At 31.3% G+C, this 21,668-nt stretch overlaps 1 protein-coding gene across 1 annotated transcript in view; it reads right to left on the bottom strand.

The window, feature by feature from the left end:
• Positions 1 to 18,354, bottom strand: part of LOC106462849 (metaxin-2-like) — a 28,575-nt gene extending 10,221 nt beyond the window's left edge. The window contains exons 1-7 of the mRNA XM_013922813.2: positions 18,163 to 18,354; positions 16,794 to 16,841; positions 12,233 to 12,352; positions 11,196 to 11,272; positions 8,636 to 8,728; positions 7,785 to 7,823; positions 5,027 to 5,152 (exon numbers count right to left, since the gene is read on the bottom strand). Coding sequence (XP_013778267.1) covers positions 5,027 to 5,152; positions 7,785 to 7,823; positions 8,636 to 8,728; positions 11,196 to 11,272; positions 12,233 to 12,352; positions 16,794 to 16,841; positions 18,163 to 18,208 — 549 coding nt within the window. The 5' untranslated portion in view covers positions 18,209 to 18,354. The remainder of the gene's footprint in view (positions 1 to 5,026; positions 5,153 to 7,784; positions 7,824 to 8,635; positions 8,729 to 11,195; positions 11,273 to 12,232; positions 12,353 to 16,793; positions 16,842 to 18,162) is intronic.
• Positions 18,355 to 21,668: the final 3,314 nt, after the last annotated feature.

Below are 21,668 nucleotides of genomic sequence, written 5' to 3'. Positions count from 1 at the left end.
ATAATGAATATGAAATCAATATCTTTCTTTTTCAATATATGAATTTTACATTTTACCCTTACTCTATACAGACTATTTTGCATTTAATTCCTAAGTAATGTATGTTATTCTACGAGAATGAACGATAGTTTTTTTTGCATTTCGTCAGACAATCTAAATAATATACACCATTAATTATCAGGAACTTTTCTGAAGCATACAAATTATATAGTAAAAATTCCAAAACCTTCTAACATCAAAATTAAATATGCAATTATTTTTCAAGCTAATTAAACACGAAGATGAATGTAATACTTGATGCAAATTTCATCAAAAACAGACAAACCAGAGAAGTCCACCAAAGTGGACTTCCACTAGAATACACTAAACGAAAACACACAGCATTAACGCATGATTTACAACGTGATATAGTAAAGCGTTCAAAATCGTAAGCTCGTAAAATTTTCCTAACTACCAACACACATATAACTAGAGAGGTACTCATTAGAGCGCATAGCTCCGCCACGCAGTGTTGATCATATTCGGCTCTCAAAAAATAAGAAAATATGTCCGTCGCTATCATCGGACACGAACCATACTAGGCAGAACAATGAGGAATAATATTCTACACATGTCCATCAAAATCAAAATCCGATCATTTTTGACTGAATTATAAAGCAAAAATATTGTGAAAAATCTGACTTCATGTTAACAGATAGGGATATTTTTTTGGAATTTCATGACCTTAAACCTCCAAAAACTAATCACTTCTAAGTTGGGTCATTGTTCAAATCCATTCAGCAGTTTTCGAGAAATCTTGCTGACAAACACACGCACGTGGTGAAAACATAATGATACTTTGAATGAGTGCAACACATTTCTTTGAAATGTCTGTATTTTTATCACTTTTTAAACATACAACACGTGTTACACACCACTGCTTTGTTCACAAATAACATAAGTACTCGAAATCATTACAAAATATTATTTATACGATACTTGCACATCAGAACTGATTTGCGACCAGTCAGTAGCACCCGCCGCCTATGCACCTATTCTTAACGGAATAGAAAGATTAACTGTCACACTAGTAACGCCACCACAGCTGGAAGTACGAAGCATTTTACAACTATTAATGGCTGGAGACGGCTTGAATGGGTAATGAAGAAAAACATTTGCTGTTATGTTAAACTTATATTAAAGTTTTTCTTCATTACCCATTCAAGCCGTCTCCAGCCATTATTAGTCTCAAAGTGGGTTCCTCGTCATAGAATTTTTCAACTATGTATCGTGGCTCGAACGTAGGATTTTTCAAAGGGTAGTCAGGCGTGACAATCACTATGCCATGCCCTAATGAGATATATTACTTCATATCATAATGACGAAAAAGTGGTGCTAACATTTCCAGGCCCTTTTAAGTTAATGACTTATTATTTCATGCCCTACAGTGCAGAGCATTATTTATTTTCGGTAACGAGACTCGAACATCGGATCCACAAATCCATAAAATGGCACGCTAACCACTGGGCCACGTTCAGCATTTGATAATAACAAAGTTTCTAGCAGATGTAAATATCCGGCACTTGCTCTAATAGTTAGAATAAGCAATCCGAACGATAAATATTGGATTTGATCGGCTCATCAGCCACCAGGGCGGCGCAACGGAGGTTTACGGCATACTTCTGTGTATCTCTTTCATGGAAGCACGTTTAGATTCGTAAAGCGTGAGGTCTTGGAAGTTTTCTGAGGAAATATGCTCGAGTATTGCCGTGTAGCGAGTTGTGAGAACAATACAGGTGGACACCAATTTCCAGGAGATATTGGATTTGATATAAAGCGGAAAAGAGATCTAAATCGACTAATCGGAGGATTATACTGTAGTGGCGTAATTCTCACTATAATAACATTTTTAGGAGAGTCCTTGTGTATAATAACATGTATTTTCGACTTGTATTTGCATTTAACTTATTTCCATTGTAAAAAAAAAATCGGTTTCATGCGGCCTTTTTCTAATCGAACGCGCGATCTATATTTATAGGCCACGGCCAACATGTCTGTTTAACGAGGCTCGTTTATTCAGGTAATCCCAACGCGGATTAAAAGCGATTTTTATTGTTTATATAGCAGTAGAATGAAGTAGTTTGTTAGAGCATATAACATTTTAGAGTAGCGCTTGAATTTTTATTTTTGGACGCGATATTCTTGCGTGCAGATACCAAAATATTCCACTGTGACTTCGTTTCGACAATACTCCCTCGGCGAGCGAATGTGGTCAAATATGTTGGTCCCGGTGTCTCGTTGTGTCGGAAAATCTACTTAAAACTATTTAAACCATTCAAGTAGTCCAGCGTAAAATAAGTTTCAAACCTCCAACTTCACATTGTTCATAAGTAAATTGATGTCGTGGTTCTAAAGGACGAAATACGTAAGAGATACGTTTCAACTTCTCAATGTCAACGCCGTTAGTATCATTTGAGAACTTTGCATTCTAATCTACAGCATTTGGGGGGGGGGGGAATCTTGGTAAAACTACAAGAGTACTGCACTACCGCATAGTGACAAATAATATTAATATTATTATTTTTTTTCCCCCCAATAGCAACAGCACCATGCTTGTGAAGCTTTATTTTCCACCGATTCACTCTTTTAGAGTGGTCATTATTTTGTGCGCATGTCAGGATGTTTTACTGAGTAACATTCAAAATTTAATCAGACTACTTTTTTTTTCATCGTGGTATATAAATAAACTTGGCATAAAAACGTAGCTAATAATCCAAATTTTAACGTTATACAAGTTTTAAGTTCTTAATTTCATAAGGCAATATTTAAAAAAATCATCAATTTTCCCAAGTGTGAGAATTGCGACATTTTCTCTCTAGTTGTCACCTTTTCTCTTAATTCATTTACCACCTCTCCAAAAAGTATGAAATTTAACGTAAATTACTCATTATGATGTTCTCATCGCTCAAGCAAAGGATCATTTTTATTACCTTCAAACTTATTTGGTTACAGAGCCATGAAATAGAAAATCAGACCCCTCTTTTAGGAATTTCCAATGGTTCTCTCCTACGTTTCACTGAAACCTGAAACTATTTATACGCCGTACTAAGTATCACATAAACGTAAAGTTTTTGCGCGCCCTCTATTTACGAGTTTATGTGATAGCATGGTGTCTAAATAGTTACAGGTTTTAATGAATCGGTAAAAAAGCAAACTCTACTCTACTTGCTTAATCTGGTTCACACCATAACAGTCTTTCATAAAAAGTGATGATATATACAGCATTTAGACCATTATTATGTCTGACCGTTCCTAGTCTGCTCCTTAAGAAGAAAGGTCCTCCTTTTGAAAGCGCTCGGGTTATAGGGTTTCTATTCATTTCTATCAAGACTTCTTGAACCTATGGGTTTTTCTAGCATTAATTATGTTTGTTATATCCTCGTCGGCCTGATTAGCTCTGGCATTGTACGAAAGGCCTCGTCAACACTGGATATAGCAGATGTGGTGTGGTTGCCATATCATTCTTTGCTTTCACTGAAGGGTTCTTAGAATTACTAATTTTGCTTTCTCCCGTTAACACTAAAGCTGCTTGACCCGCTCTGTTAACAAGAAGACTAGCTTGCTGGTTCTCCAGTTCTTGCGAATGATAGTAAAGTTAATTATAATAAATACTAAGAAAAAACATAAAAAAAGTAATACATGAATAAACAATCAGTTTTTAAAATAACAATAACTAATATTGTGTTGTTAATTTTTACCTAAAATTGCAATTTATGAATGTCTTAAAAAATTATAATAAATATAATTTATTTGCTTAATATGATTAGCTATGATATTAGGCTTATTACAGTATATTCTTCTTTGCTTTCACTCGTGCGTTCTTCGAATTACTATGCTACATAAAGAATAAACTAATTTTGTTTCACATGAACTTGAATAACTTAATCGTTGATAAAGTAATTATGCATCAAGTTAACTTTTCTAAGTAAGTACATCAAGTAATGGAAAATATTTGTAATTGTTGTTGTAATATTTCGCGCCATCTATTGAAGAGCTAAGTAACTACTACAATATCAAACAAAACAAATTCATTATTTAGGGTAGTAAATATAAACACAAGAAAATAGGGAAAAAAAATATTTTATTTAGAGTAATGTAAAGTTGGGTTTATTTAATATGTTACATTTAATTAAAAATTACTGAAGGAGAATTGAGGCCATTTCAAAATATCCAATAAACGCAATAAAGCAGGATACTGTACTATACTTAATAAACAGTGTTAGAACACAATAAACTTATATTACATATGTATTACAGTATGGTTTTCATATGCTCCACTACTTCAGACGACCAATATAATAACACCTATAGGTCTAAGATTTATGATTTTGTTTGTTTTTTTACAATCCCCTTAATTAGTGTGTTACAGATTTCAAATCAGAAGTGTGTAAGTAAAGTATCTGAAGTAAACCTCTTTCATCTATGAAAAGCCATTACCCAGAATGCCTTTGTTAGGTATTGCAGTGTATCTGCTGGGTTGAACCATGATGGCAGCTAACAATCTATATGTGAAATGTTATTTTGTACACGATATTTCCAGATCTAGCTTTTATGTATCAAAAGCCACTGTGCTGGTGGCCTTTTGTTCAATATTACAACTCCTCAACTGGGCTGTACCAAGATGGCAGCCAAAAGAACATCTTAAAGATTATTTATATGCAGTGGGTAAAATCTGATGTTAGACCAACACTGCCTCACCAACTTTCTTCATTTAAAACCATAACATTGCAATACTTCTTTTTTTTACTGTTATCTGTGAGTGACTAAACACTATAAACATTTCCTTACAAATAAGCTGGAGATGAAAGGTTAAGTTCAGATGTTGAACCATTGTGAACAACTCATAAGAAAACTTTAGGTTTTTACATAATCTTTCATTTCACAATGCAATAAATAACATATGGACTGTAAAGGATCCAATCTACAACAGCACATTAGTCAACTCTTTACTCATGCCATTTTTTAAATATCTTATAAACTGGCTTACCTCCTCTAAACTTTTGTCCAACCACTGAACAGATGCCAACTTCTTTTTAATGCTCTTCTTCTTTCGCCAACACAAAACATGGTTCAGTGGCCATGGATATACAGAACCATAGCGTGGTTTCGTGACCTAAGTTTTCATCATACAAAAACAATCGTACAAAATCTGTATAGTGAGTTATAAATCCTTTTGTATACCAAAAATAATTTTTTTTTCCCACATTGAAAAAGCATCAACTTTCACAAGTATTTTATACCAGATTAGTTTGTACCAAAAATATCTAACTAATTTAAAATTCTTTGGTTTAATTAACAAGAAACTACTTGAAAAATAAAATATAGAAGTTTACATTATCTAATTAGGAAACTTAGATTAAATAGTACTCTTCTTGCTACGAAGTTAACCATACAAATTGGGTGATGACAGGTGATGAGAGTATTATCACAATAACTGATAAAATGCATTAGTATATAGCACACAAGACTTCTGTTCATTTGCTGGTTAGATGATTAATAGAATATTTAAGGCATCCAATGCTACCCACAATCCTTCTGATTTACGTTGTTTCTAATAAAAAGAGATAGTGCTTTGGAAGATCTGTTAGCTAAATGAAAGTTCTACTAAAATGCTAAGAACTTCATGACTTCAATAATGTTGGTACACTTTATGTGAGGCATTTGATATTTTATGAGAAATTAAAAAGTGCAAACATAGTAAATAAAATAATAAATAAATAAAGCACTTATCAGAAACCATAAGAAATCAACAATACTAACACACGTTTTCAAGTTGAACATGAAACAAAAAATATACAGTAATAAATTATACAGCAAGTAATACAAAGATGATAAAAAACACAACAACATGAAGCCTGATAGACTACTAGTGTGTAATAAATATCACAAAATGATTACCGATTTTAACTTTAACTTATACTTCTGGCAACCAAAGTAGCCTTTTAGAAAATAATAAAACACACTTTGCCATCCTGGAAAGTGTGAAAATAATTAATCTTTCTTTCATTTTTATCCAATCAGTTCTATAAACATATTGAGTTTGAGAATTAGTTTAGAGTGAAATGGTTAATCTTTTATTTTTTATGGTCTGATATGAATTTTACTCATTTATGAGATCAAGCAGAATACGAAAATTCACATCACGTCTAGACTTGACAGATACATAACAGCAAGTCTGTTTTCTACTTTTACTTATAAAATTGACAAGTTATTATTGTATTTGTATTATGTATTTATGGCGTAACTACTAACACTATTTACCATTGTCCCTAATTTTGAACTATACATCAGAGGGAGGGCAGCCAGTCAGCATCACTCTATCACACATCGTCCATTTTAAGCGAGTGACTGTCACTCTTGTAACAAAACCACAGCTAAAGTGTGGGGGATATTTTGTGATATAGCACAAACTCTAGCCTAACTCACTAGTTCCAAAATCCACAGTCCTACCACAGATCCAACCTGCACTAATTATTGTACAATCTGGTTTTAAAGAGCCCATACATCATCAAGATTTTATTGCTAAGTAACCATGCTTCAAAGCACAAAACTAAATAGCTTCACTGAAGATATTTTCAGCATGTCCAAGATGACAAACTCGTGTATAGATAATTTCTTCTTTAACAGATGGTTTCATTTCTCCCAAGCCATTCTTCATTAAAAGTAATAAACATGACCTTCCATCTTTATATGTTTTTTTATTTTGTGCTATCTTATTCTCAGGTATGATTTTATTTTACTTGCTTCTCTATTTTGCTACATTGTTGTTCAGTTACACCATTCAGCCTAATATATCCACCCTAGGATTAGCTCACAAAATAAATGAACACACGCACACAAAAGATCCTTCCAACAATAGAAGTTTATATGATTTATTACTGAGAAGACAGAATTATACTTGAAAAAAATCATGAGGACTCCTATTTTTTGTTACCTTTTACGGTAAACCGTATAAAAGATACAGGCATATCATATATCTACCAATAAGAAAAAAAAAAAGTCACTTTGTTTCTTGTTAAATAAAAAGCTATGCTTTTATTGGTTGTGTCTTTTAGCCTAGTACTAATGTAATTCCAACATTTTTTATTTGTAAAATAAGTAAAACTGATAGGATGGTTTCAGTGTAATTTTTCACAATTACTTTATTTGTAAAACGAGTGTAACTGATATAAAGTAATTGTGAAAGATGACACTGAAACCATCCGAAGATAGTGATGTATTATTTACTCAATTAAGCACACAAAACTTTTCCAATAAAAAACAAGGGTTAGGAAGTACTTGTCATCATTCGTCACTTATATAGAAGAAAAAAAGTTATCTTTTCGAATCTACACATTTCTAATATCTGAAAACTCTATTTTTGAAGAAGAGGTTTCTATTGCATATTTCTGCCTTATGGTTTAAAATATTTATTGTAGATCTTTCAAAAGAGCTAAATAATTGTCAGGAGTTTAGTTTTGAAAAACTAAACCTTGATGCTTCAAACTGATATTTATTGATATAAAATATGTCACCAGCTTTATAAGCTAATCAGATAAATAAATTAATTTCAAGCAATATTTTATTACAAAAACACTTACACTGTTATTATAATGTCAAATTTCAACAAATAGAACAGTAAATTAAACGACTATAAGACAAAACAACAATAATTTACCATTCAATGAAAAAATAAGGTATATTATCTTTTGTGCCTAATCTTACGTCTTATTACAATTATAAAGTCTAGAATAGAAAGGACTCACCTCTTGAAATGTCTCATTGTGACACCAACAAATGTACAACTGTAATAATAATAATAATAATTGTGTTCTGTAATCACAAAGATATGATAAATTTTCTGAAGGACAAATCAGATGCAACTAATGGCAAAATTTACAGTTAAAAATTTGAATTTAATTTTTTTGCTAAAGACTTTCCTACTGTGTAGAAAAGATTCCTGACATTCTTATATATGCATGTGTTTTCACTTAGAAAGAATTAAAAGCTTAACTTAAAAAATCAACTTTCAATCAAGCAAATATTTGGCTATGCAACCCAATTAACAAATCAGTTACAATGAAAATATAGAAATTGAAATACACCAAAAACTTCACTTTAGTGCAATAATTGATTTGTTTTGAATTTTGTGCAAAGCTACACAAGAGCTATCTGCACTAGCCATCCCTAATTTAGCATTGAAAGACTTGAAGGAAGGCAGCTAGTCATCACCTCCCACCACCAACTCTTGGGCTACTCTTTTTTGTGACATATTTAAATGTCAATTATATATAATTATAAACATCAAGTATGCATACAAAAAATATTAATACATATGAACCAATGTACTTAGGACATACATAAGAATCAATTATGTATAATTAAAAATATCACAAAAATATATAATATTATTAATAGTCCACCTTACAAGTGTTGTAGTCTTCTAAAAACGTCAATGTCCAAGATAAACAGCTATTAAAGAATTATGGACTTATATCACTTTTGTTTAGATTGCTTAGAAATGAAATATTTACATAAGATAATCAGTATAGAGCAAAAACATGAACCTTATATGTATGTGAAAAATGTTGGTATGTCAACTGACTGATTAACTTACCTCTGCATTGGCAAGAACAGAATTAACCAATGACATATAAGCCCTCATGTCAGCCTTCTCAGCATCACTTAAGTGATCGTTAAGCCGAATACCCTAAAGTAAAAATACAACAGGAGTTTCAACTTAACTTGTCAAAATGAAATATAATTAATATTTTAATTTGTAACTCAACAAGAGTTTTAATTTAATTTGTAAAAATAAAACAGGAGTTTTAATTTAACTTGTCAAAATGCAACAAGAGATCCTACTTAACCTGTAAGCCACTCCTTAAAATATGCATTGAAACCTTATTGCTCATGATTTGACTTTTTTCCTATAATTTTTAAGCAACTTTATACCTGCTGGACTTTTTTAATGCAAGTAGTGACCTATGAATTCCATTAAGTGGTTTGTAAGTTATATGCTAATTTTTCTTTTCTTTTTATACACAACTACCTTGTATGAAATACTATATAAATATTATTTTTCAGTCAGTTCAAAGATATATGACAAACAGCGAGAGTAGTCAACTAATGAATCAATACATTCTGATCATTACAAGGAAGAACAGTATATTAACTATTATTCATTAACAAGTCAATTTTTAGTTCTGATCTACATAGGTAGGTTGCTTTGGCCAGAATTTAATAATATATACTATTTGAGAACTTAAGAACTATTAAGGTAGGGTGTTTTTTGTTATGTTTAACCTCATTTTGTAAATAAAAGGGTGGAGGTTGGGAGTTTCACCTTGTAGAATTTGTAGGGTGGTTTTATTCCTACTTTAAGGTTATGTTTGAGTATTAAAATAACTGCCTTCCCATAATTGGCTGCAGACAAGGAAAGGCAGTAGGAGTTGAGACGTTGTGGCTGTAAGCACTCAACTTTTAACCCTTAAATGATTTTTAACAGCTGCTGGATAGTTTAACATCAGCATCTGGATTTTGTCTGATAGATGGAATATCTATGAGTGCTATGACCAGAGACATTATTTGTTATGACTTAATGCCATCAACTAGACTAGGATCGATAATGGAAAATAATTGTTAAATTTTAGTTCTGTTGTAATGTTTGTTTTATATAAATATAATATAATAAATAGTTATTATTATCTTAAACTATAAATATGTTAAAATGTTAAACATTAATTATCTGTATGAAACTTCAGACATTTTTCACTTAAAAATATTATGATAAAAACCATTTTAGATTTTTAAGTTTAAAAACACATTTTTGAAAGTTTGTAAAGTAAACATTTTGATTCAATTTAATTCCCTTAAAAGAATAAGAGCTTCCCTATTATGACAAAATTACAGATCTTTCGGTTTTTAAAACATATAAATAACAATCTAAATTTTGTTCACAAATAAATAATTTTTCCCTTATAGAACCATCTTTATTCTCACTTGTATTACAAAAATTTGTTTCATGTTGTCCACCCAATTCTGTTACTCATTTTGTCATTACAGCAGTTATGAGAAATTACATCAGTAATATGGATATCCATGGATGAATTTTCAATATCTTTATAAAAAAAAATATTTTGGATCTATAGCCTCACATACTCTTGTAGTGAGAAAACAGTAACAACAAAAAACATTAGGCAAGCTCCCTTCCCTTATAGAGCATTTAAATGAATGTTATGCTTTATATTTAATAAGTTTTAAGAAAATATAATTTTTGTTATTCTAGATATTCCCAATTAAAGATACTTTTTTGGAAAATGCATGACTACAAAACATTTAACCCAGATTTTAGAAACTGTGACCCTCTAGTACTGGGCAAGGTGATTGTCATGATATAAAAGACTGTCTAGTGTAGGTATTATTAATTTATTTATTTTGTGAGTTTATATTTTATGATTGTTTAGCTTTTTTTTATAATAAGAGAGTTAAAAAGCAGATGATTGTTGGAAGTTGTGTTTATAATTCATTGATGTTGAGACTATTGAATGTTGTATGCAATACACTGACGTTGAGAATATAGAGATTTCTAGAAGGCAGGCAGACAATTAAGTGATAAACATATAAATAGTGTAAGAAGAGTGGAAACAGCAGACAAACAGTAGTAGAAGAGAGTAAAGTCACGGGCAAGAAAAAGTTCAGCGTGAAGTTAACTGCCATAGAAGTGATAGGCCTAACTATTAACATAGGCCTAACATTTAATATGTTATATAAACTGTATATAAACTAGATTTATTTCCACAGGTTCCTCAAAAGTGTTCTGTTTCAAGATTAAATAAAACCAAAGTTATGAGTAACAAATATTTTAATTTATTGCTTTTCAAGTTCATATGTCATGTTGTAGCCTATAGAGTGCATAACTCTTCTCAAGATTCATGGCACGAGTACATTTTACTGATGTCACAACAGTATAAATTGTAATGTTAAGCATCTCTTATGCGATGTCATTTTAGTGTCTACTGAAATGATGTACAGACAACACACTACTGTATGGTTGTGCAAGTGGTTAAAACAGATGACCCATCCAGGTAACTTTGGCCCCCTTTTGGGGAAATGAACTCCATCAACAAATGAGTGCACTTAATGCTTATATTACTGAATTCTGTTTACATTCATACCTTTGTATTCACAAAAGCCACAATAGGGTCCATTTCTGCTACAACAAAAGCTCCACATCTGATGAAAGGCACTTTACCTACAAAAAATATAGGCAAACTAAAATTTCTAATATTATTGTATCTCAAAGAAAAACTAATCTTGTGATTTTACTGTGTCTTCCTATATCGCTACTGCAGAATCAACTAGGCCTAATACAGCTTTTTCAGATGTTCTGTTTTATCAATTTCCCCAATTTGTTATAATCTTCTTCTTTCTTTTTTACATGATACCACTTTATATCAGTATTTTGTTTTCCCCTTCCCACATATTAGAGTTCATGCAGAGCAAGCATTTTGTATTTCAGATCAATTTGCTTTAGCCTACCAGTAGGCTGAATTTCCATTTCTTGATTCGCAACAGCTGGAATCGCTTTTGCCAATGTTGGGGGGTTGACCCTGATCATCCTGTTCATTTATCCCTTGCCTATTTTTCCCACCTTTGTCTTACCCTATCGACTGTCCCATGGTACTTGTCCATCATTCACCTCCTTTCCGAGATACTCCACTGAGATTCTGAAGGTTTTTTTGAGGGATACCCTCTCCTTAATTACCTCCACATTTGTCTTCTTTAGCCCTTTCCTTACACGCATGGTTTCTGTGTTGTTGGGATCTTCTGGGGAAAGTACGTCTTGCTTTTTTTTCCTGTATTGGTACCTTTATGTATTTTTGTTACACTTCTAAGGTTTATTATGTTAAGAAAAAAAAAATAGAAGCAGAATTTGCTATCCTTTGTTACAAACGAGTTTTTATTTCACTCGTCCAATGGATGGGTACTCCAGCTAGTAAAGCATAAACTTGCTAGTAACATAGTTCATCTTGTTATTGTGGTCAAATCAAACTTTCAAATGAAATGTTACTCACAATCTATACTCCAAAAAAAAGGACCAATAAATCACCCGATAATGGTACTTTAATAAATTAACTGTATTAAATATGTATATAATAATATTATGAAAAGTATGCAGAATTACAATGAAACAATATGATGAACAACATACCTGATGGTGACATGCTTTCTGCATTTGATCTCATTTGCACTTGAAAATCCAAAGAAGCCATCTTTAGAAAAGCCTGTACACTTAAACAACTAGCATTATCTGGCAATAAGATTTGTTCCACTATAAGAAAAAATAAAGCATCTTTTAAATTCACATAACACTGATCCAAAAAATAATGATAAGATTTCCACTTAATAAGAAAAGCAAGTCAAATGTTATACCATAACTGAACTGGCTGTAGTGGTTTTAAACATAATTTCAAACTAAAGTAAATTAATAATTGTAATAGGTTTAACATACAAGTTTTACTTTAGGGTTTTAATTTATTCACAAGAGATAATTTACAAAGAAAACAACTTTCAAGGTTTTGAAGAAACATATAAATGTAAAAAGCAGTCCAATAGTTTAAGATGTCAAGTAGTATATTAAGTAACATGCTACACTATGTTATGTAAAGTTTCTTAATGACAATATATTAAAACTCATGGTTACTCTCAAGTTATATTACGTAAACAGAATACAAAATAGTGACATGGTTGGAAAGAGTTTATTAATGATTATTTTATGTGAGGATAGAATAGTAGTTAGATCAAAATACCTACTTAAAAACTGAAATGTGTAAGATAAATCATTAATAGTTATGGTCTCCTCTAATTTTAAACTACAAAGAAAACATATTCAAGCTTTTAGAAGTCAGACTATTTGACCTATAATTTCCAGAGCAATTCTTATCAACCCCCCTATAAATATAGGATTAACTTTAGTTACTCTCCAACTCACAGTTACTTGCACATTGTTCAGTGGTCTACCACAAATGAGAGAGAAAGTTCATGTATTTAATCGTTGACCTCTTAAAACTCTAGAAAAAACTTTTCTGACTATAGTGCTTTATTTACCTTAAATCTCAGTCTTACTACTTGCCATCAAGGTATTAATATCTACATGATTCAGGTGAATTGCAATACTTCCCAAAGAACACTAAAGGTCAAGAATATTGTAATATCTTCTCTTCCAAAAACAGAACAATCTTCAACAAATATCTTGCCATCAGCATCCTTTAAAAGCCCAATTCCAATTTTAATATCTTGTTTACTGTTAATGCACTTAAAAAATGTCCTGGGTGTTAGTTTCAACATTATCAGCTATCTGTTTCTCATAATCCCTTTAGGATGTCCTAATTTGTTTTTTAACAACATCTTTAGCTTTCCTACAGTTCTGCACATTTTTCAGCCTATCTGTCAATCTAAACTTGTTAAACTTACTGTGTTTATCCTTGATTTTATGCTTTATGTCTTTAGTACACCAATTAGGCTTGGCCTTCCCTCTTATACCTTTCTTCTTTCTATCAGCCTGTCTTAAATTGAAAGCAAGTTATTTTTGAAAGTCTCCCAAATCTATCCCACATCACATTTTTAACTCATTATCCCAATTTTCTAATGATCAGTCTTGTCTCATGGCTTCAAAAGTGGCTTTATGGAAATTAGGAACTAAAATTTCACTTATTATTATTATTATTATAATATGTAGCAAAACATTAAACCTAATTATCCAATGATTACTTTCCCCAAATATTACCCACACTTCAACTCTTGCAATCAAATCCTCATTAGTAGTTAACAATAAATATAAAATGGAATCCCTCCCCCCAACCTCGTTAGCTCTTTGACCATTTGATATACAAAGCCACTTTGAATCACTTCAAGAAAAATTTTTTGCTCTTACTACTTGACTCTATACAATCCAAATCAATGTGTGTAGAGTTAAGGTTTCCCATCAGTATACTTTAGTATAACCCTGATTTCATTATAAAATTTCTCATCAACCTAATTTTATCAGGTGGCCTATAACAATTGCCAATTAAAAATTTTCAACACTTGAAAGCCCTGACTGTGACCATATAGTTTTAACTTCTGTACAGTCATTTTTTACGTCTTCAATCCTAACAAGCTGCAATTCATCTTTTATGTTACGAGCTACCTCAGCCACTCTTTTAAAAAACAGCATCATTAAATAATTTATAACTTGTAATTTCAAAATAATTCCAAGTATCATTGTTCTCTAAATCTAACCAAGTTTCAATAATTGCCATCATATCATCTATTTCAACTAAAGTCCTGAATTATCTATCATTAGAATAATAACAACTAAATATATTCTTGAATGTACTATGTTAAGCCTTAAACCCAACACGCTTACCTTTAAAATCATTATTTAACTTCTTATATTCTGAATATTCTATTTCCACACTCCTCATTGACCCAGTTATTTTATCAATTAGTTTATTTCCAATTTTTAAGGTCCCCTTACCACTGTGCAAGTTTAAACTATCTTTAACAAATCTATTTAGAGCTCTTCAAGACATCCTACTCCCCAGCCAGCTGAAGTCGAGCCCATTTCTAGTTTATCCTTACCCCAAAAAATTATCCTACAGGTCAAATTAGCCAACTTGTTGATCTAAGCAAATTCCTGATAATTTTTCATTGAAGTTTTTGATCCTGTCAAGTAGTTCATTCCTGCACGTAGCCCAAGGATGCACTCATGAAAGGGCTACACATCTATTTCTATCCCTAATCCTTTGAAGTATTTAGTTTTAGTGTTTGAGCAAATTTCTAACAGAATTCACTTCCACATGAAATACACAAATGTTCCTTGGTACCAATAATTAATCTATCAACACATTCTGTAATGTATGATACTTTAGTAACTGGTAAACAAGTTCTAGTCCTAGTCTTTCTATGCTCCTAACTACAAATAACTTTATCACTATATAATTACCCATTATGCAAATCTCTTTTTCACACATGCAAACAGCAGAAAGTACAAATCTATTAGAGACTGGTTTCTGAATGATAACTGAACCTGCTTGTATAGCCTTAAATAATTACCTAATTTTTTACTACTGTGTACCCTTGTAAAGCCAGAACTCTTTCTCACCCTCTTTCAAAGCAACCTTTACCATAACTCTACCAATTTTCTGTTTTACTTCCTTGATTTTTTTACTATATTCCCCCTCTAGTAGCACAATCTTCCCAAAAGCTATTTCTAACTTATTGCCAATAAGCAAGTTTGCAAATGTATATTGTATCTTTCTGAGCCTAGTGAAAATCAAATTCAAGTTCATAATTCTCAAAGGGAACCTAATCCTGGCACCACATCCTATAAATTTCACCTCACGTATCCTTGAACTACCTCTGACCATATTTAAGTTCACCAATCTTTATTCTCTATTTTCAATCTACCAAACCAGTACTTGTATATTTAATTAAAATTATGTCATTTTACAGATTATATATGTTAATCTAACATTTAAATCCTTCATTAACTAATTATTTGGGTTATCATAATATGGATCACATAGTTGACTCTTTTACATTCAGAATTTAGTTACATCTCTTACGTTTTGAGTCATATTGACCCAAAGCAATATCAAACATGTTGAAACAGCCTTGAATTGATAAAATATTTTTTTCTTTGAATAGTTTTTAGTCTTTTATGTTAAATATTAGAAATTAATGTAAACTCTTGTTATAATAAACTCAAAGATATATTTGTATCACCATGCTATACAAACCAGTGTTGAGTCAAATAGATCTAAAACATAATAGAAGGGTTAATATAAATGGAAACCAAGATAGCAAGGCCGAAGAAAAAAAATCTTGATAAAATGAAAAAGTTTCTAAAGCCAGAAAGGCAATGTTCTGTTGCTAGCAGCAAAGCTAAAAGAATTTTAGAGTGTTTTATAGACATATAAACAAACATACAAAAAGATATTGGCTTGTTGGAAAGGGTTCAAAGGAGGACTACTAAGATGATTCCAAGTATGGAAGGGATATCTTATGGGGATAGGATAAATTCCTTCAGATTTTTTTCACTCATTGAAAGAAAGGGGAGAAGTAAGGTTATTGAAGTTTACATTATCATCCAGGAAATCAATAGGATAAAGGCCTCCAACTTCTTGGTGCTATATTCTGGAGACAACAAGATGAAAGAATGCAAGTTTAAGATTTAGAAAAAGACAGGCTAAGTTCCAGCTAAGAAACATTTTTTCAACAGGGTGATTGATTTATGGAATAAATTGCCATTATCAATAGCCGAGGCCAACACTTAACAAGAGATTTAATATGCGAATTGATAATTTCCTGAAAAGTAAAGGACGAGTTTAAATTTCTACCTTTGGTCAAAGGTAGGTATGTAGAGACATCCTTGAAGGAACAAATTATGCCCTGTTATCTCTATCATCTATGTTATTAAGGTCACTTTTAACCAAATTAATCATATATGAAACCCTTCAACTTCAGATATCTTTCCATCAAAAGTCTAAAAGAATTCCAGCTAACTACACATGTCACATACAATATCAGGCAAGCTATTCCACTAACCAAATATAGATTGCTAAAGATAAAGACTGCACAGGTACTTTTATCATTGCCAAAAGAAATCAATGAATTTGTGAAAACATTACAAAAGTTTAACTGAAATTACATATGAATGTAGTATAAGAATGAGAATGAACACTTTCAGGAAGAATGAAACAATAATAATAATATACATTATACCTTACCTTCATATGGCTGATATAGTTTAACATCATCTGGCCATGGCTCCACAGCTGCAACAAGTAATAAAACTCAATAATGCATTCTCAATCCTTTCAAACTGTTACAATTTTTGTTTTGGCATTATATGAGATTAACCATTTTGCTGTAAGGAAACTTAGAATACTGTGAAAAGTCAAAAAGAAGTACTACATTACAAGAATTGATAAATATGAATATGCAAATATCTTAGTCACTTTGGGACATATAGTTTTACGTAATTCTATGAACATATAATTTTATATAATTCTGTGAACAATCTTAATGAACACAATTTTTTTCTCCTGCATCAAGGCATTAATGGGTCAAAAAACTTTTTCCTATCCCTTGGATAACATATTGTCCGATTTCTATATTCAAGTATTAATTGCATTACGTGGTAAACTGGCATAAAGAAATTATGCTTTTTATCTTTTTTTTTTATTCAGCTTTTTAAAACTATGTGATATGACAAAGATAATTTTGAAATATGTATAACTGAAAACAGAAATTCAAGAATATGGGAATTTTCATGAAAACACTTTTGCAATAACAAGCACAGAAAATGATAAAACATTTTCTGTAAGTTTTAATAAAATAAAATTACACTTTCAGTTTCAAAGGCAAAAATTCTAGAACCACTAACAACAATTATAGAGTTTCTTTATTCACTCTTTTTCATTTCATCTGTTGTTGTTTTTTTTCTGGAATGCTATCCAATAAAGTTGTGTTAATTAAATGTAATTATGAAGTGTTCATCAACCATTTAAAAATTGCTGCTTTCATGGAAGAAGATGAGACATTAAAATCTTAAAGCATCTTTTATACAGAAAATTATACAAATAATTTTGTTGAATAATGCCTGCTAAAACTCATAATTACTACTACTAGCAGAAGTATAATTACTGAAAGATTTATAGTTATACCTCTGACATCAGTTACTATCTAGATTTTTGCTTGATGTTTAAACTTTTTATAGACCCAATTTCGTGTTTTCATCCTAATTCAAACATAACTTCTTAACTTGGGACAAGTTGGAACAAGAGAGATATATAACTAAAACTTGCAGCAATAATTAACAGAATATATATATATCTATAAAGAAATACTTCAATACTAAAGTAAAGGCTAGACTTTTAGTTTTACTTACTAATTAGTAACTTTTTGTCATTATATACTTATGTGACTCTATGTACTAACTACCACCGGCACCGAAAAATCTACAAAACAATGAACAGAATACATTACTATAAATAGTGGTAATACTAACAGGCTATAAATATAATATATTAATTAAGAGTAATATAATATTACTATTAGTATTATATAGTAATCAACATTCTGTATAATTTATACCTCCTAACTCAACGGCAATAGATTCGGTGAGAAGAACCGAAGGCATGATACTTAATACTGATATAATTTAAAGAATTGTTATTTATATGTAGTTATAAAAATATTGTAATAACCCGCTCTAAGCACAACGTAATACTCGTTCACCTGCAGTCATGCCGTCTAACGTACAAGCTCTGACACGATTTACCCTGTTCGTGTTGAGCTCACTTTATTTTTTGACGCCAAACTCATTTACAAAAACAGTGTAGTAAACAGTTAAAGAGTGCTGATATTTTTAACATACAATTTTTTGTATTTTCAATAAATAGTTTTTAAAATACGAGGTATACGATGAAAGAAAAAAACTTTAATTTCATTTTAAAAATTCTGAAGACTTATCAAAAATATTCTTCAATATTTTGGGATCGCAGTAATAATATAATTTCACAGTAGTAAACACGGTTTAATTTAATGAAAAATTAACTTATACAAAGCTACATGTCAGATGCGCTTTTAGAGGTCACCGTTTTGTTGTTAAGCGGCAAAACTACACAATGGACCATCTGTACTCTTGCCCACCGCGAGTACTGAAACCCGATTTTTTTTGCATTATAAAAACCCTCATATTTATCTTGGAGGGGAGGGGTAAGAAGGGTTGTTTGTGATCAAGTTTCGAGGGATATATTATAATATTTTATTCACTTGTTTTGTTTTGTTTGTTTGAAGTTAAGCACAAAGCCACACAAAGGCCTATCTGTGCTCTGCCCACCACGGGTATTGAAACCCGGTTTTTAGCGTTGTAAATCCGCATATTGATATAAAACATTTGTTTTACATTACAAGAATGTTTCATTAGGTGGTTCGTACTTTTCCATATTGCATCTACATTTTATTGTTAAAAAAAATTTTGCATACTAATATATTGTTACGTCTCCGTTCGTTAATTGATTTTCCGTAACTTCGTTCCGACGAAAATTTAGCGACACAAGTCCTTTCTTAAATAAAACCGGTTTATTCTTTCCGAATATAACTTTACGATACACTTAATTTCAACAGTCGCGCTATAATTCTCAACGAACGTCTCACGTGCTCGAGTTCAATTGCACACTCTCTGACTGCAGTTCAATTAGTCACTACTACACTGTTGTCCCGTCACGTTGTGACCATCTTATATATATACCAGGCTACCCCAAATCTAGTAATTCCCGACAATTCACGAAGGTTCGAGAGAAAGAAGTGGCGTGATACTAGTCACGTGACCTCGCTGACGCAACAATGTCTATATATAAAAAGATGTATATGCCGTTGTTAATTTTTTGTATATGTGTGTGTTTAAGCCTTGCGATATAGCGTAAGTGCATATAGAAAGAAAGAAAGAAAAGAAACAGCTATCTTAGAAGTACTTATATTGAGTTGTAAGGTAGTGATATTTTAAAGCACCTAGTTAATAAATAGTTGTTAGATTTATCAATAAGCCCTTCAAAATGTTTATAATTTTGTGATATGCAGACATATCATACGTTTTCTACCTGTTTTGAGTAAGATAGGAATATTTGAATTCGTTCTTTTATTTCATATTTTAGCCGGTTTTATCAGGAAACCATTGAAATTTACTTCTTTTAGTTGCTTTGTTTCTTTGTTCTCTATGGTAGTTAGTATCTATTCCGCTCAGGGTGATGTTGTGGTATTATTTGCTACAAATGCTAAATAAGTCAACGTCTGCAACGTTCTTTGATGGCCGAGAAGATGATGTCTCTGTGTTATAATCAGCGAACGCTGTGAGAGAACAACAGTCACGTGCCATTGAAAAAGAAAATACACAAGTTTTTTTGCAAAACCGAATCATTTATTTTTTCTCAGTTCTACCCTGGTTTTCATCGTGAATAGTTCGCCAGAGAATCTTCTCGGGAGAGACAAAAAGCTGGCGATTTACTCAACAATCTAGTAGAAGCAACTATCCACTTGTTTGTGCAACTACGCACACTGAATTTTGTTTTAGTTTGTAATAAATAAAGATTGTGTTCATTTTCTCCCAAAGTTGTCCAGTCTTTTTATTTTCTCATACAAAACTGAAACTTGATCAAGTTTTGAAACACACATTACCTATAATATTTCCACTCTCCGGATCTATTTAACATTCGTACAGAAATCAGTTTTACCTTATCATACCACAATTTTATCATTATAGCTGCAGGGTATAAATCATGTAGAAAAATAAATAAACACTGAATTCTTGAGAGTAAACATCTGTAATGTTGTATATTTTCGTTAGCAGTCTGACATTTAAGTCTGAAATGTTTTTCTTCGACTTTTCTCAATATGTTAGCAGTCATCACAAAGAAAAAAACACTTCTGGAGTTCTGGTGCATTAGAAATTAAAGGATATTTGTTGAATTTGTTAAAACATCTATGAATAAAGAAGCTTTTATTTTGTGGGATTCTATAACCTCGCATTTATCGACGGAGTTCATTTTTAAAAGGCATTTTTCTAAAATATTTATTCACCAAATTGTTTATGGGTCTATGGTTTTGTTGGTTACAGGGTCACTAATGGTACATGAATCATAAAACCATTTTATGTATAAAAAACACCGTCAATATCATAATTAATCCCAATCTCAAAAAGTACTACTTGAGTTTCTTATATATTCTACACAGCAAATAAATTATTACACCTGTTTGGTAATTCTTTACAAAACTGTTGTAACAGCCGAAAACATAATATACGAGAGAGTTGAGTACATTATATAACGTATCCAACCTTTGTATTGTTACGTCTGTTCTCTTTTGTTAATTTTCCGTAGAAATTCTTTCCGAGAAACTTCAGCCGATACAAGTCCTTTCTTAAATAAAACTAGTTTATTCTTTCTCAATTCAACTTTGCAATACACTTAATTTCCAGTCACTTTAACTTAAACACATGCTATAATTCACAATGATTTACACATTTTACTTACGGTATGACTCGATTATCTGTCTATATCTTTAATCTCTCTGTCTGCTATTCCAGTTCCGATTAATTGTATCGCTTTATCTGGCGCGCTTATATACAGGAATAGAGGGCGTCTAGCAAATACTAGATTATTTGTGATGTTCCCCGATCCTTCTAGAAACTCATCACGTGTTACCAGCGTCACGTCACTTTCGCTGTCGTAACAGTATTATTACTGAATACACCCACAGTGAAAGGTATGTAAATAAGTTGGTAATTTGAGGAGTAACTAATTTCAAATGTTTATACAATTCATTGATAACATTTTTAAACGCAATATTGCTCATTGATATGCAACTTACTTTCCCACAAAATTCAAATATATGTATTATAATACTACTAAGGGAAAAATTATACCTAATATATAACCAAAAAAGCTCATATATAATAGAGTGGAAAACTTAAAATGCAAATAAAAATTGTAAAGAAGGAAGAAAAACATAAAGAAACGATTTCGAAGAAAATATTAAAAGGTTAAACAACTGAACAAGGAAATTGAAAATAAAAACTGACAACTAGAAATACGCAAGGGAAA

The sequence above is a fragment of the Limulus polyphemus genome, unplaced genomic scaffold (assembly GCF_000517525.1).
Source record: "Limulus polyphemus unplaced genomic scaffold, Limulus_polyphemus-2.1.2 Scaffold1267, whole genome shotgun sequence".
NCBI classification, from domain to species: domain Eukaryota; kingdom Metazoa; phylum Arthropoda; class Merostomata; order Xiphosura; family Limulidae; genus Limulus; species Limulus polyphemus.
This window is presented reverse-complemented; position numbering and strand designations above follow the sequence as displayed.